A 16,974-nucleotide genomic window follows, 5' to 3' on the forward strand; every position below is an offset into this window, starting at 1 on the left:
TGGTCTGTAGTTTCTCTTCTTGTACTGTCTTTGTCTGGTTTTGGCATTTGCGTATAGCTGGCCCCATAGAATGAGTTAGGAAATATTTCCTCTGTTTCTATCCTCTGAAAGAGATTGCAGAGAATTGACATAATTTCTTCCTTAAATGTTTGGTAGAATTTACTAGTGCTTACTCTAATTCTATTATTTCTTTTCTTCTGCTTACTTTAATTAAGTTTTTTCTTTTTTCCTAGTTTCCTAAGTTGGAAACTTAGATGATTGATTTTAGAGATTTCTTCTTTTCTAATAATATAGGCACTGACTGCTATAAACTTCCCTTTAAGCACTGCTTTTGTTACATCTCACTAATTTTAGATAAGTCGTGTTTTCATTTAGTTTGAAAAATGTTTTTTAAAAGATTTTGTTTATTTATTTGACAGAGAGAGACACAGTGAGAGAGGGAACACAAGCAGTGGGAGTGGGAGAGGGAGAAGCAGGCTCCCTGTGGAGCAGGGAGCCCGACAGGGGGCTCAATCCCAGGACCCTGGGATCACGACCTGAGCCGAAGGCAGATGCTTAACGACTGAGCCACCCAGGCACCCCTAGTTCGAAATATTTTAAAATTTTCTTGAGATTTCTTCTTTGACCCATGCATTACTTAGAAGTTTAATCTCCATATATTTTGTGATTTTTTTCATTTACCTTTGTCTTACTGATTTCTAGTTAAATTTCATTGTGGTGCAAGAGAAGATATTGTATGATTTCTACTCTTTTAAATTTGTTAAGGTCTGTTTTATGCCTAGAATGTGGTTTATCTTGGTGACTGTTCCATGTGATCATGAGAAGAATATGCATTCTGCTGCTGTTGGATGAATAAGTCTAGAGATTTCCCTTGTATCAAGTTGACTGATGGTGTTGTTGAGTTCAACTATGTCCTTACTGAGATTTTCTGCCTCTGGCTCTGTCCATTTCTGAGAGGTGTTGAGGTGTCCAGGTATGATGGTGGATTCACCTGTTTCTTTTTGCAATTCTATTAGTTTTTGCTTCATATAGTGTGATGCTCCTGTGGATAGGCACATGCATCTTAAGGACTGTTATATCTTCATGGAGGATTAGCCCCTTTATCATTATGTAATACCCTTCTTTATCTCTGATAACTTTCCTTGCTTTTCAGTTTGGGCTCCTGAAATTAATATAGGATTAGTATTTCTTTTGATTAGTATTACTATAGTATATTTTTCTCCATCCATTTACTTTTATTATTTATTTATTTTTTAAGATTTTATTTATTTGAAACAAAGAGACTGAGAGAGAGAGAGAGAGAGAGAGCACAAGCAGGGCGAGGGGCAGAGGGAAAGGGAGAAGCAGACTCCCCGCTGAGCAGGGAGCCCGATGTGGGGCTTGACTGCAGGACCCTGAGATCATGACCTGAGCAGAAGGCAGACGCTTAACCGACTGAGCCACCCAGGTGCCCCTATGGAGGGCAGGCCTTGTTAAGAAGAACAGAGTGTTCTGTTTTATTTCAGAATGGATCCTTTTCCTCCTCTCTCTGCCAGAAGCATGAGGGTAGTTTTCTCCAGTATTTACTGTGAAAACCTGGTTAAGCTCTAGGAGGTATATCTCACAAAAGTATGGGGTCCCCCTATGACGGGTCCTCCTGGAGTTTTTAACTCTCATGCTGTCTACACTGAGCCTCCAGCAATTTGTCAAATACAGCTCAAGTTTATCTACACCAGCGCTGGTTCCCACAGTGGTTTCTGCTCCCGAGTCTCTGCTCCAGTGAGCCGTCACTCCCTGTATTTGCCTGTCAGTCTCCCTAATCACAGGGGTAGTGGTTTGCCCTGTGTCCCCCCCATCTCTTATGGTCCCAAGACGAGTTGATTTTTTTAGTCTGTTCAGCTTTTTACTTGTCGTTTTGAAGGTTTGTTAACTTCCAAGCGCCTTACGTGCAGAACTGGCAGCTGGAAGTCCCAACACTGGGAATTTTTTTTTTTTTTTTAAAGATTTTATTTATTTATTTGAGACAGAGAGAATGAGAGAGAGAGAGCACATGAGAGGGGAGAGGGTCAGAGGGAGAAGCAGGCTCCTTGCTGAGCAGGGAGCCCGATGCGGGACTCGATCCCGGGACTCCAGGATCATGACCTGAGCCGAAGGCAGTCGCTTAACCAACTGAGCCACCCAGGCGCCCCAACACTGGGAATTTTATAAGCTCCTCAGGTAGTTACGATGTGTAGCCGGGGCTGAGAGCCGCTCTGTGAAGATCTTCTCAGGGACTCTTAACTTTAGGCTAGTTGTGTTAAGTTGGATTGGATGTTGCCAGATCAATGCTGTGAGACCCTGGGGTTTTGTGGCCCCATATCCAAATGATCCCTCTTTGACCACGTTCATATTGTCAAAACCAGTTTTGTCTTTTCCAAGATTTTGTGACGTTTTTGGGTTACTTGTTTCCAATTCAAGGGCTTTCTAACAATAGCTCCTGGGATAGATAACCACTTTCAGCTTTGGAGAGTGGGAAGTTCCAGCCCCCATTTTTAGCTTTCCTCTGCCACCAGGATCCTGTGGCATCCTAATAATAAGTCACTTTTTGGGTAACGGGGAGTGACCCATGGAGGGGAGAGGATCCATCAGGTCTCTTTGGGAGCAGTTTTCTGCTCTGTAATTTCTATACTCTGTATATCCAGCAATAGATCCGGGGTTTGGCACATTGATGGGGGTGGACTGAGGCAATAAAGGATCATAGCGATAGCCTCACTGGGACACTGTGGAGGTGTCACGGCTGGACTAAGCCAGGCCTCTGAGGATAGGGATTGTTACATAACAAACATTCAGCTGAGTAAATTTTAAAGATCTAATGGGCTTGACTAAATGATTCATGAATCAGGCAGCATCCCATCTAGAAAATAGAGGGTTGTTCTGAGGAGATGCACAAAATGGAGGGTTTTTCTAGAAGGAGGGTAGGGCAATGAAGCAAAAGAAGAGGATTGTTTCAGGCAAGTGGCTTTTCCTTAGGGAAAAAGCAAGGGGTCTTATACAGATTACCTCATCTTCCTTAGGGGCATGGAGAGAGCCCACGTGGCAGATTCATTGGTGTTGACTGAAAAATTCCTGACTGACCATTTAAGACTACATTTCCAGGGTGCCTGGGTGGCTCAGTTGGTTAAGCGACTGCCTTCGGCTCAGGTCATGATCCTGGAGTCCCGGGATCGAGTCCCACATCGGGCTCCCTGCACAGCAGGGAGTCTGCTTCTCCCTCTGACCCTCCTTCCTCTCATGCTCTCTGTCTCTCATTCTCTCTCTCGCAAATAAATAAAAATCTTAAAAAAAAAAAAAAGACTACATTTCCAGGAGGAGGTTGAAACTGCAATTAGATTAGGTATCAAGCCCCTGGTTTGGGGATTCGATCTAGGTGAAGTCATCGTGGGCCTGTGGTTTTTCTTTTTAACAGGCTGGTCACTTACCTCTTGGAGGGTTACCAGAACAGGATCGGCCAACAAGAACAGGAGCAGTGGCATCTTCTCGAAAGGCTGAATGGGTCTGTAGTGGTGTGTGTTTTCTTTTTCTAGGCTTTTCAGTCCTAGAGGTGAAGTAGAAGGGGGCAGGCTTAGTAACCACCAATTTCCTCCTGGTTCTATTGATTCTCAAGAGATGAACCTTCACCATATCCCTCTTCCCCTCACACGGAAAGGTCTTTGTGGTGAGGTTGTTGCAGGAACCACATTTCCTGTTGATAGCATGACCACATTCACCAGGAGAAAACCCTGGACTCTCTGAATGGAGCAAGGGGCTTTGGTATTAGCCAGAAATGGTATTCCCTTCCCTTAAGTCAGATCCTCCAAGAGTATGAATATGACCTACTTATGCCTTGGATTTCTGAGTAGGTAAGTGTGTACTTCCTAAAATAGCATGCTTTACCCAAACCTACCCTTTGTAGAGCTTCATTTTTTGATAGTTTGAGTGGTTTCTGTTTGTTTGTTTTTGGGTATAAATGCAAGAGAACCAAGCACTGGTCTCTCCTAAACACACTAAGCAAGAGCCCAGTCGTCCATCAACTTCTGGGTAGTTTCAGGCAAAACTGCCAAGTGTTGGGGCTGGTGCTGAGGACCAGAGGATGGGGATTAAGTGGAGATGGGGTGTTGACAAGAGTACTGGGAAGATAAGGTAATGACAGAGTAGGAGAGTTTGAGAGGAGGGGTTTGACAGACCAACACACTCGAGTTCATGGTGTGGTCCCAGGTTGTTCTGATGAAGCTAATGTTGTTCTCAACTTCCTGACATCTCAAAGGTCTAAGAGGCCTTAGTATCAAAGTAGTTGGTGGCACAAAGGTAGAGACTAAAAGGGGAGAAACTAAAGCTTTGCCACTCATTCTGAGTTTCTTGGTGACTCTTGTCCCACCTATCCCAGGTAATCTTGTGCCCCAGGAAAGACCATGACATAATCAAAGCGTCTGACCCCCCCCCCCCCCAGACTTCTGTGTCTGGTGAGAAACCAGGTGTAGTTTCTCTGCTGTTCTTGGCACACAGGGGCTTAAGGGCTATCTGCTTTTGGATGGAATACAATCAACCTGACACTTTAGATGACTTCTCTGTATTCTTTTAATTTCATACAGATAAGAGGAGACTTCTGAAATCTTATCTCAAACTGGACATAATGTTTATGCTGCTTTTGTATCTGTTGGGTCAGTGATGACTCAGCAGGTGGAACATATAAAGTGACTTCTTATCTTCATACTTTGCCCCTAACTCTCATACAGGATTCAGGAACTTGGTAAGTCACACTAATACAGGGATTCCAGAAGATGCTCAGGTTAGTCAAACACTTATCACTTGACTGAGCTGTATGGATTGCTGGAAGCCCCAGGGAGGCAGATTTCATCTTGGAGAAAGGAGATGGGATGGGTCACTTGGCCTCAAAACACAGATAGATATGAGAGCGGCAGGGGGCATGGCCATGTGGCCAAGGGGCTGGGAGAGGAGAAATGTGAGGAGCAACATCTTTTCATTGGAAGAACTGTCTGGGAGTTGGGAGACCAGGGTCCCCATGCCTACGGAGAACTCACCCCAAGGCTGTGCTGGCCCCTTACCTTTCCAGGCCTCCTTTTTAATGGAGCTGGTCAGTGTTTATCAGTGTACTTCAAGATTGTGACTTTCTTAAGCCATGAATATTTTCCCTAAGTAAAATTTGGACCCATGTTGAATATTTAAAACCAATGAGCAGGGGCACCTGGGTGGCTCAGTCGGTTAAGCATCTGCCTTCAGCTCGGGTCATGATCCCATGGTCCTGGGATGGAGCCCTGAGTTGGGCTCCCTTTTCGGTGGGGAGTCTGCTTCTTGCTCTTCCTCTCCTTCTGTCCCTCCCCTGCCCCACTCATGTTCTCTCTCTGTCTCAAATAAATAAAATAAAATCTTAAAAAAAAACACACACCGATGAGTAGCTCTGATAAGTGGTATGGGGTGGGGACTGGTCACTTTCTTCTCCTTCCCTTTCAGGCAGCACCATAATTTGAACACCACTTGACATGATGGAATCTGATTGACTGACAGGTTGTCCACCAGACAATCCTGCAGATGCAATGTTTGGACTCTTTGGGAGAGCTGGAAACTCACTCCTGCAAGTCAAGTTGCCTGTTGTTGCTAAGTAAAATCCTCAGTATTGCATGTTCAAGCATGTTTGTCAAGAGGATGTTTAGCTTGATGAGACCAGGAATCAGTGTAATGTGGGCTTGATATTAGCAGAGCTGCAAGTCAAAGTGAATAGGATGTTTGAATATAATGCATTCTGTTCCTACCCAAAAGAGGGAAGGATGTTCTCAAGAGGCGGGCAGATCACCTAATATCATTATAAAAGGGAACAAGAAATGTGACAAGATTTTACTCTATCATAAGGCAGAGATAACACAGCATTGCTATTTTAATTATATGGGCACTGTCTATTTAATCTTCATGTATTTAATATTGTTCTTTGGAATGTTAATGTACATAATGATATACAGTTTTTTGTATATTAAAACAACACAATAAGATATCCAACAAAATGTAAATCTCTAAGAAAAGATGAAAGAAATTGCTGTTTAAGTTACAGAAACATAAGATAGTATACTATACATGTTAATTGCTTAATTAGTCTTACAGTTAGTTACTAATGGCCAAAGTAAATAATCCTATTGTGGAATAGTTTAAAAATAGCATATGATAAGAGAAAATTAAATAATTAAAAATAAAATAAAATTTCAAAACACCTAGGTCAACACTCAGTCTTAGAGAAATAACTTAGATGTGTGTAATTATTTGTTACATATTATATTATCATGTTTTACTTTTTGTTGTCTATTTTGGCTAAGTACCCAGTTAGCACTCTAAAAATTAGTGTCCCTGGTACTGGGAGAAATACATTGGGGTGAATTTTGACCTTCTGTAACTGTTTGGCGGGGCAACATAATGTTTCTCCTAAGATCGTGTTGACAGGGAAGGATGCAGAACACACTGTGCCAGGAGGGCAGAAGTGCAAGTGCAAATGGCGCCGTTTGGACAGGCAGAGATGGGGTGACCCTAGTGCCCACATCTTCAGTGTCCTCTCCCTGTCAGCACCCCTGCTCTTTGGAGCAGCTGTCTGGAGGCAAATTGTACTTTCTGTCCAGGCTGGGAGGTCCCAGGTCCTTTGCATTCTGATCCCATTTCTTCAGCATCTCTGTTGACTCAAGGTCAGGGCTGTCTTGTGGTCCCCTGCAGAGGTGATAGAAGACGCTTCTTGAAGAACCCCAGCCCTCAATATCCTTATTCTCTAACTTTCTGTACCTGTCCAACTTATTCTTGGGGCACCCTCCTTTCCCCAGACAAACTCAGACATCATTATCAAGGTCACCAGCCTTCACCTCTGCGACTCTGCTATAGTTAATGTCTAGTTATAGTTAGTGAATTGCCAGTGTTTAGTTTCTCCTGACTCTGATGATCTGCCCTGGGGGTGGAGGCATTGGGTCTCTGTAGGCAGCAAGTCTGCTGGAACTATTGGTTTGGGAGAGAAGTTCCCGGTGAGATTTCTGTGTATGAGCTTGTCGTGGTTTTCTGACTTTTTGGTTAAGTCAGGAGGGCCTGTAATAGAGTCTGCCCGTGGAGAAAGAAAGTGGGAGGAACTGAGTCCTTTTGCACTAGTTTTCAGTGTGCAAAATACTTTCTTACCAAAGTTCTGCTGCTGAGGTTTACTTAATAGGGAAAGGTACAGACCTATGGAAGGGTGGAGGAAGGGCTTGGCTTCTGGGATGATCATGATGGGAATTGTCTTCTGGAGGTGAGCACCGTGAGGTCTGTAGATATCTTTCCAGCAGGACAGCTGGAGGCAAAGAGCTGCCTTGGAAGTGCTGACTGGCAGAGAAAGACATGGAGGTGAGATGGGTCTGCTCTGATGTTTCCTTGGCACTGAGTCCAGAGTGGTGCTCTGGGCTCTAAGTAAATGTCACAGAGAGGGAGGGCTGAATGGACTCTTCCATCGCTCTCCCCTCCCCCTTCCCCACCACCAAGTATTCTTTCTATTTGCCAATGCAAACAATTAATAATGAGACTGTTATCCCCCAGAGCAGGCAAATAATAGATAATTCCTATGGGTAGATGGTAGCAAGTGTAGAGAGTGCCTGAGTATTGTCAAAGATGTAATGTTCATTAAAATTTTGTTGATACATGGCTTACACTGAATATTATAGGCAAATGACTTTCTATGATTATAGGCAAAAAAATAGCCATACAATGATTAAATTTACCAAAGTATTTGTGTATATAGCCAGTTAGACTTGATAAAATATCTGTTCAGTGATTATTCCATTTAAGATTATGGAAATTGCAAAAGTTCAGATGGTAAATGTCACACTGCAAGGAGTAATTAGCATTTTGATGGATGTAAAAAAACCTCCCTGCTGATTCTGTACAGTTATCTTAAGAAGGTATTTAAAGTATGGTTTAAATTTTGTGACTTTAGTAATCTTTTATTTGAATATAATATTGATATAGATAGTCATGGGCTAATTTTTTGGGTACAAGTCATTATTTTAGTTAACATTTTGTGGGGAGTTTTGTGTAACTTTAGAGTATCAAAATAAGAAAATGAAGCAGTGGTCTGTAATCCAGTGGGGGTTGGTGTGGCTTAAGGGTTTAAGAGAAGAACACTAGCTGTGGATAGGCGCTTGGGTTGCTTGCGTCTCTTGGCCATTGTGAATAGCGATGCTGTGAACGTGAGTGTTTGGTAGCTATTTTTAAACATGCATATCTTTACTTTTTTCTTCCTTCTAGTACATGTATGGTTTCATTTTTTTTGCATTTATTTATTTATTTTTTTAAAGATTTTATTTATTTATTTGACAGAGAAAGACACAGCGAGAGAGGGAACACAAACAGGGGGAGTGGGAGAGGGAGAAGCAGGCTTCCCGCCGAGCAGGGAGCCTGATGTGGGACTCGATCCAGGGACTCCAGGATCATGACCTGAGCCGAAGGCAGTCGCTTAACCAACTGAGCCACCCAGGCGCCCGCATTTATTTATTTTAAAAAAATTTTATTTATTTATTTGAGAGAGAGCGAGCGAGCGAGAGAGAGCGAGAGAGCGAGAGAGATGGAACAGGGGAAGGGGCAGAGGGAGAGGAAGAAGCAGATTCCTCACTGAGCAGGAACCCGGGGCTCGGGCTTGGGGCTCTATCCCAGCACTCCGAGATCATGACCCGAGCTGAAGGCAGACGTTTAACCACCGGCTGAGCCACCAAGGCGCCCAATTATTTTTTGCATGTAGGTATCATATCTATTTGAGTTTTATTTTGGCTTTTAGTGTGAGGAATAGGTCCAATTTTATCTTTTTTCCCCCAAATAACTGTCTAGTTGTTCTAATACCATCTATTAAAAGTTCACTGTTTCCCAGCGATTTGCCACTTTTATCAACTATTAAATTGAGCCTTGTATGGAACTTCAATTCTGTCCCTTTGGTCCGCCTGTCCTACACATAGCACGGGTATGCGGTTTCAGTACAGAGCTTTGCCCAGGGGAGAGAAAAGACTTTCCATCCTTCTCCAAGGCGGTGGGGGGAGGAGAAACGGGGGACTGGCTGACTTGGAGAAGGGAAGAAGCTCCTCCCGATCCCTGCGATGGTGTGGGAGAGGTTAATTGGTCCTGGGGAAGAACCCCATTTTCCTGGAGGGACTCAGGCTCTGTTCTGGCATGCGTTTGTTGTGTACGGAAGGATGGTTAAGGAACACATGAGAAAGCAGTTATTTCCACTCTAGACACGGACATTTATTAAGGCTCTGGCACCTTCCCTGGAGCCGCCCCAGGGCAGAGCCAGTCACAGCGGGGGAGGGGGGAGGGGGGAGGCGGGGGGGGAGGGGCTAGGTCTCGCAAGGCTGTTTGAAGCGTCTCATTGTTCTATTTACCCAGGGCATGAAGCTCCTAATCTTGGTGAAGACTGCTGGAGGAGTGCCCCTCCTATCTCCATAGGAGACAATGCCCTGGGCCACGCCGTTACACACCAGGGGGCCCCCGGAGTCCCCCTGAGGGCACGGAGAGAAAGAGACCCTAAGCCAGGCTTCCCCGCTGCTCCTCCTGGCTCTCAGAGAAAGCAGGGGTGTGTGGGTGAGATGGGCGGGCGGTGGAGATATGGAAGTCAACCTTCTGGATCTTTCCATGGCTGGGCTTCAGGCCTGGCTACAGGTGCTGTCTCTCACTCAACCCCTGTCAACACACCTTCCCTGCGGCAGGAAAATCCTGCACATGTATATGTTGTGTTCCCGGGGACAGGATGGATGGGAAAAGCCACCACCCCACTCTGCTCTGACCCCACCAGACAAGGGGGGAGGCGTGGGGGATAGAGCTTCCTCCTACTGCCCAGCCTGCCCAGGCCCCCGTGTCGGGCAGTGTCGGCGACAGACGCCCATGGCCTTACCAGGAAGGCGGACTTCCTCTTCCTTGGGTTGCCCACACAGATTTGCGTTTGGCTGTTGTAGAAACTGAAGCGATTGGAGCACCTCGAATCACTCTGCACGGTTAGCTTAACCTGGTGGAGTCTGTTTGTCCTCTTGTTCAGGCCCAGCAGGCCCCAGCCCGCCACGGTGCACCTGGCCCCGGGTCTCACCCTGGCCCGCCCGCGAGGCAGAGCCACTGGCCTCACCGCGGACGTCCGTCTCATTGGTCGTGCCAGCTGCCAGGAGGGGCGCAGGCGCTCAGGGGCCATCTGCGCAGCTCGTCGCGCGCTCCCTCCCCGCCCCGGGACTCTGCCCCTGCCTCCTCCCCCAGAGTCCCCGCAAGGCGACGCCCCCCAGCACTGGGCATGGACTGGCGGGTGGGGCAGGCCGCACCTTTAGTAACATGATGTCATTCCTGTGGGTCTGGGGATTATAGCCAGGGTGGCGGATGGCTCTGCGCATCTTGGTGCACTGCTGGGTCCGTTCCTTCCTGCGGATGTTGTGGGCCCCCAGGATGACCGTGATAGTTCTGCAAAGGAGAGGGGGCCTCGAGGTAGGTGTGAGCCTCAGGAGCTCCCGCCACCCGCTCTGCACGGCAGGTGGACAGCCCAGGGCGGCAAGATTGCCGCTGAGGGAACTGAGGGGATAGGAGGGGTTCAGGGGCCCAGCCCTCTGTGCTTCTCCTCAGCCCTGAGCTGGGGGTGGTGCGGGATGCAGTGACGTTGAGTTTTGCTTCCCCTGGAATTAGTTGAGAAATAGCTTAAATTCCTATTTTGAGCCCCAGCATGTGTCTTCATCTCCTCCTGCTCTTTTTGATCATGTCCTCCTTTTCTCCTCGGTCGCCCTGACCTGTTCTCTGCCCCCAAAGTCCCACTGGTCTCTTTTTCACTCCATCATGGCTGGAGCCCTGCTTTCACACGGCTGAGCCTGCGTTACCCTGGGCCTGCGGTCCTGGCCCTCCGGGAGCCCCCCAGCTGCTCACCTTCCCCAGCAGTGGGCTGCAGTCAGCACGAAGTCATTTCTCACCAGGAAACCCCCGCAAGTTTTGAGCCCCTCTTGAGACTGGATTCGGAGAAATGCCATATAGGGGTGGGAATGAGGCCTGGCCTCTTGGCCTCCAATGATCTCCCCTGGAAGGAAACATTCGGCACTTACCTCTGTGCTGGCTGAACCAGCAGTGTGGGCACCAGGGTGGTGGCTCCAGAAAGGCTGGCAGATGGGGAGCGGGGAGAGATGATGCAGGGGAAGGAGGAGCTGGTGGTGAGAAATGGGTCTGCAGGGCACCCACTTTGGAGAGGGCTCCCGGGTTCTGCAGGAAACACTGCTGGCTCTCCATCCCAGACCTCAGCTCCCTCCCAGCTCCCCAGAGAGCAGCCCCAGCCTCTCTGGAAGTTCCCTGGAACTTTCTTCCTCAGGGAGACTCCCAGGTCCCTCTGAGGCCTGCTCAGGGCCCGCTCATGACCAGCATGGGACTGGTTTTTCAGAATCTAGACAAGAGCTGATGGTAGTTCTTGCGCATTCTTATTGCCTGGGCTCGGACCCGTGGGCAGCAGGATGAATTTAGAGAGCGCATTTATCTCACATGTGCTGGGGCAATTCCAAGAGTTTTATGTACACTAACTTAAGTCTCATAGAACTCTAGGAAGTATGCATTGGTATTATTCCTAATTTATAAATGAGGAATCTGAGGAGCTGTGAATTCAAATAACTTGCCCAACGATACAGAATTAGGAGGTGTCTAGGCAGTCTGGCTCTAGTCCAGGGTCTAGGAGAGGGGTCAGGGCTGAGGTTGGTGATGGTCACTCACCTGCCCCAGCCCCAGGGGGTAGGAGAAAGGCCATCAGGAGCAGGAGGAGTGGCATCTTCTTGGGAGGGTTGCCCCAGTCAGGTGTTGCAGGCGCTGTCTCCTGCCAGACTTGTAGTCCCTGAGAGAGGAAGGAAGTCTGGGGGGTGGGAGGGGGCCTCAAGAACAGTTCCATTCTCCTGCTGGTGTGATAGGTTTCATCACCCAAGGCTGCCCAGGAGGCCTGCCCACCAACTGCCAGTGATCTGCAACTGCCCATTTCCAAATTGTTAATTTAATTTATACCATAGTAAGGTGTGGACATGGGTGAATGAAAGACGGGTGTGGGGTGGTGGTGGGATGCGGTGAGGACACCAAGAATAAGTCAGAGGAGGCAAAAGAGGGAGGAGGAAGGCGGCCTGTCTTTACCCTTTGGGTCTGGACCCCCTGCTGATATCTTTGCTGCTCCCACTTCTTTCTAGAAGTTGTCAAGGCAGGTTGAGGAGCTCTCCTGAGTGGGTGCAGGGCACAGCCAGCGAAGGAAAAGGGAAGAACAAGGCTCTGCCACTGATAATTACTTTCTCAGGACACTTGAGCCCCAACAAACTCTCAGTGAAAATTATGACACAGTTGAAGATTTCTATTTTCCTGCTTCCTAATCAAGGCGAGGGCTTTTGTGTCCCAGAAGGTTCCCTGCACACAGAAAAGACCCTGGCTGAAAGAAAAGCAACTAAGATCCTTTTCATCCATGATATGAGTCCAATTCACCTAATCCTCATTCTCTGCCCCAGAGGCTTCTGAGAAGGAAATGCACGCTTGCTGTGCTGTCTGCAATCCATAAAGAATCACCTATAATACATAAAGAACATGCGCTCCACATCGAGAGTAAGGCATTGCAGATCACTGCAGAGTAACACAGGTACCCTTAAAAATACTTAGAAGATTCTGTGGATGCACAGAAAAACACTGTAACATGGTATAATTTTTGCAAAAATGTCAGAATTAAAAATTAATACAATTCTTAAACTTTTACGGCTGTGAGAGCCCCACTTGAAAATATTATGGAAATGAAGGATCCTCTTCTTGTATATAAATATACATGATTTTCACAGCTGCAAAGAACTTAATCCCTTCTCTGATACATGCTTAATGATGGCAACCTCATGAAATTTCTTTATGCATCTGAAAAGTAATATATAGAAAAAAGAGAAAACATTATAACGGCTTTATTAGTGCCTTAGCATTAGGGGTAATTTTAATTTATTGTTACTTAACTTTTTCAACACTTAGCTTTAAAAACATTAGTCTAGCTTTTTTTTTTTTTTTTTAAGATTTTATTTGAGAGAGAGCATGGGGGGGTGAGGGTGGAGGGGCTCAGCTCGGGGTCTGCTAAACTTTCTGTCTCCCTCTCTCTGCCCCTCCCTGCCGTGCGCGCATCTGTGCTCTCTTTCAAAAATAAGTAAATCTTAAAAAAAAAAAGAAGTCACAATGGTAAGTTAATTCTGGGGTTGGAGGGCAGAGAAGACATTTTTTTAAAAGATTTTATTTATTTATTTGGCAGATAAGAGACATAGGGAAGAGGGACAACAAGCAGGGGGAGTGGGAGAGGGAGAAGCAGGCTCCCCGCAGAGCAGGAAGCCCATGCGGGGCTCGATCCCAGGACCCTGGGATCATGACCTGAGCGGAAGGCAGACGCTTAACGACTGAGTCACCCAGGCGCTCCTGGAGAAGGCATTTTTACTGGGAAGAGACACATGGGGGTTTCTGAAATTTGGCCATCGTTGTTTAAGTTTTGGGTGCTTTTCATGTGTGTATATTTTGCAATAAAAATTTTTTTTAAAAAGTCTGTTTGCCAGGGTTGGGGATTAGAGGGAACATTTGGACAGAGAATGGAATGTGGGAGAACAAATAGGGGCACATATGTTTTTATTTTCTATTTTAATAAAAATTGTGATATTGGAACAAGGAAGACTGTGATACATTTCACAAGATTCATAGCTGGTTACATCTACTTTTGACTGTTTTATTACATTTCCGTCAGTTACAATAGTTTTCTCCTCTGGGATGTTGGGACATTAAAGTAGGATGTTTCCCACCTCCTCCCAGGCCCTGTTTACTGCCCAAATGCAAAACCTCTGGGCAGGCAGTTGCCCGCTGAGGCCGGGACCACTTCCCTCTCTGTCCCTTTGATGCTGCTCTGGTCAGAAACCAATCTGGTTGCTCTTGGCATTGTAGGAGACCAGTGTACTACTGAGGCATTCTGGACATTCTCAGGGCCACCTTATATCACATTTAGAAGCACAGAGTGGAAGCTCCTTGGGAAGTTTCTGCTGATGAGCTTGTGCTTGTCTTACGGAGTGCCAGTGCGGGGAGAAGCAGCTCTCTGCGCTGTTGTCTTCCCACACACACACGTCTGCTGGGAGTGAGACTTTCTTTGCAAGAACTGCCCTGTGCTCTGCTCCGGTAGGAAAGAACAGGTGACAAAGGAAATTCTAGGTGGACATATTCCCTGAGACTCTCTTCCCCCAATGCTCAGACCACCCGACTCTTCAACAATAGGAGATCAGTAATGCTAATTCTGATATATTCATGGGGTGAAATGCTGTCCAGCCATTAAATAGCATCATATTTTAAAGACTGCTTAGTAGCATGGAGCACACTGCATCATCTAATATTAAGTGGAAAAAGTAGAATGTGGAACGGTGTGTACAATTTGATACTGATTCTGTTAAAAAAGAACAACAGCCAGAACGATCAATTTATGACTCTTATTTTCCCTTTTATATTAGCCAATTTTTTCTATAATGGCTATGTATTAGTTTTACAGGTAGAACAAAATTTAGGGCCCGCAATCCGTTTAAACAGCAAACACTCTAAGGAATTGTGGTAGAGGTGAGCTAGCGGTCTAGCAAAACAATTTCCCTTTCTTCCAGAGGACTGGGTGCACGCTGCTGTGCAGCCTTACTTGACGTTAGGTGTGACAATGGGACTGTTGTAGCCAATGGGATGTGAGTGGAGATTCCGTGGGTACCTTCCAGACCCGGCCCATCACGTGCTCCTGTGCCGGACCATCCGGGTTCTTCCCCTACCTGGTTTGACCCAGATGAACACAGGGCGCTTGGAAGCCATCTTTAGGAGCCTGAGTCTGGGCTCCTTAATCATGGGCACACATGCAATTTATTGTCCCAGCTGGGACGCTCGAGAGTAAAACGGGCACTACTCACCAGGAACATTCATTTTGGACTGTTTGTGAGCAAGAAATAAGTTTCTGTTGTGTTAGTCACTGAACTGCTGAAGTTTATGTGGTAGGATAGTTAGGGTTATCTTAACTAACACATGTACCGACTTACTTAAGCCTACCTTTTTTCTGGTATTTGAGAGAGAGAGAGCGTGAGAGAGAGAGCATGAGAGGGAGGAGGTTCAGAGGGAGAAGCAGATGCCCCGTTGAGCAGAGAGCCAGATGTGGGACTCAATCCCAGGAGTCCTGGGATCATGACCCGAGCGAAGGCAGACGCTTAGCAGACTGAGCCACCCAAGCACCCCTATAGTTTAGATTATCCTATAGTTTAAATTATCCAACATAAACATCTCCCTCTGGGGCGCCTGGGTGGCTCAGTAGATTAAGCAGCTGCCTTCGGTCCGGGTCATGATCCCAGGGTCCTGGGATTGAGTCCCACATCGGGCTCCCTGCTCAGCAGGGAGCCTCCTTCTCCCTCTCCCTTTACCCCTCCTCCCTGCTCCTGCTCTCTCTCTCTCTGAAATAAATAAGTAAATCTTAAAAAAAAAAAAATCTCCCTCTGTTAGTGAATATCTGTTAATGAATTAATTAAATATCTGTTAATGAATATTGTTTTAAAATCTTGTTCATATTTAATAAACAGGCTTTTAAGTTATTTAAATAATACATAAAGTTGCAGAAAAATTAGGAAAGTGGATATATAGGAAGAATAAGAAAAGACGGGGTGCCTGGGTGGCTCAGTCGTTAAGCGTCTGCCTTCGGCTCAGGTCATGGTCCCAGGGTGCTGGGATCGAGCCCTGCATTGGGCTCCCTGCTTGACGGGAAACCTGCTTCTCCCCCTCCCACTCACCCTGCTTGTCTTCCTGCTCTCGCTCTCTCTCTCTCAATCAAATAAATAAATAAAATCTTTAAAAAAAAAAAGAAGAAAAGCCTAAAAGTAAAATATATGTGTAAGTAAAAATTTGATTTTTTTTTTTTTTTTTTTTTTTTTAGACTAGCATACTCTGCTCTCACAGGCTTCTGACTTAGGTATACCTGGGAGCATTCTTCCATGGGGCAAAATGTAATTCTGTTTCATAACTTAAAAGTTTCCACAGCGTTTAGTAGTACATAATTAAAAAAAAAAAGAATCCCCACATTTGTCCTGGACACTGGTGTTGTTTCTAAGATTTGACTTGTGTAACAAATCTATAAGGAATGACCTTGCTCAGTTTTCTCAGTGTGGTTGATGGGTAGGTCAAGGACTCCTTTGTTCTTCTCTTGCATTTTTTTAGAACCTTTGTATACAAGGTGTGAAAATGCCATCTCTCCATGTCCATACAGAATCTCGGTATTATCATTTTTGTAAATTTTTCTCACCTGTGCCATTGCTAGTGCTGTGAGCACCAGGGAAGACTTGGCAGATGGATGGAGGCGCAGTTGTATGCGAAAAATTGGCTTTTATGTGCTTTTCACCTTATTTTTCAATGTGCTGGATTTTGCTTTTTCACATCCATGTGATTTATTTGTTATTCTTTTCAGTGAAATTCTTCCTCTTTTTGATGGTGGTCCCACTTGATTCAGTGTTTATCCACTTGTCCAGCTATTGTGAATTTACTGTGTTCTGTTATGTCCAACTCACTAGTGGTGTTGTTTGAAGGATATAGGACCCTGGGGTGCCTGGGGGGCTCAGTCAGTTAAGCATCCGAACTCTTGATTTTGGCTCAGGTCATGATCTCAGGGTCAGGCTCCGAGCTCAGCAGGGAGTCTGCTTGAGATTCTCTCCCTCTCTCTCTGTACCCCTGCCTCCCCACTCCGCTCACACAGGTGCATGCGCTTTCTCTCTAAAATAAATAAATATTAAAAAAAAAAAAAGGATACAGCACCCTCAAATAAGGTTATCTGGTCACAATGAACTATCTTGCACCTGAAATGTGGCATTTCATGGGTTTGCGGACTGCAGTTCCTCCCTTCTACCTGTGAAATAAAAATAAGGCTGCCGCTCCCTCCTACCCCCCTCTCTTCCTCACCTCAGGACGTGGCCTCTACCCTAGATTTGGACATCTCAG

At 46.0% G+C, this 16,974-nt stretch overlaps 1 protein-coding gene across 2 annotated transcripts; it reads right to left on the bottom strand.

The window, feature by feature from the left end:
* Positions 1–9,317: 9,317 nt before the first annotated feature.
* LOC118550071 (cathepsin G-like) lies at positions 9,318–11,837 on the bottom strand. Of its 2 annotated transcripts, XM_078078733.1 has the most exons (5): positions 11,713–11,837; positions 10,888–11,035; positions 10,299–10,434; positions 9,887–10,141; positions 9,318–9,494 (listed from the first exon to the last, which is right to left on the bottom strand). In XM_078078733.1, the coding sequence occupies exons 1-5, from the start codon at positions 11,765–11,767 to the stop codon at positions 9,333–9,335; spliced, it is 756 nt and encodes a 251-aa protein (XP_077934859.1). In that variant the 5' UTR covers positions 11,768–11,837; the 3' UTR covers positions 9,318–9,332. The 2 variants fall into 2 exon arrangements, with proteins under 2 accessions (XP_077934859.1, XP_035970649.2); XM_036114756.2 differs by lacking the exon at positions 9,318–9,494 and having other exon boundaries at positions 9,501–10,141.
* Between the last annotated feature and the right edge of the window lie 5,137 nt (positions 11,838–16,974).

The sequence above is a fragment of the Halichoerus grypus genome, chromosome 8 (genome assembly GCF_964656455.1).
Source record: "Halichoerus grypus chromosome 8, mHalGry1.hap1.1, whole genome shotgun sequence".
NCBI classification, from domain to species: Eukaryota; Metazoa; Chordata; class Mammalia; order Carnivora; family Phocidae; genus Halichoerus; species Halichoerus grypus.

Bases quoted from the DNA above. Each gene is read 5' to 3' on its own strand.
- LOC118550071 (XM_036114756.2), bottom strand. From the start codon at position 11,767: ATGCCACTCCTCCTGCTCCTGATGGCCTTTCTCCTACCCCCTGGGGCT. The intron at 10,435-10,887 runs GTGAGCAGCTGG...TCTCCTTTGCAG, and splicing joins GCAGCCCACTGCTGGGGAAG to AACTATCACGGTCATCCTGG. The intron at 10,142-10,298 runs GTGCGGCCTGCC...CCCTCCTGGCAG, and splicing joins ATGACATCATGTTACTAAAG to CTGGCACGACCAATGAGACG.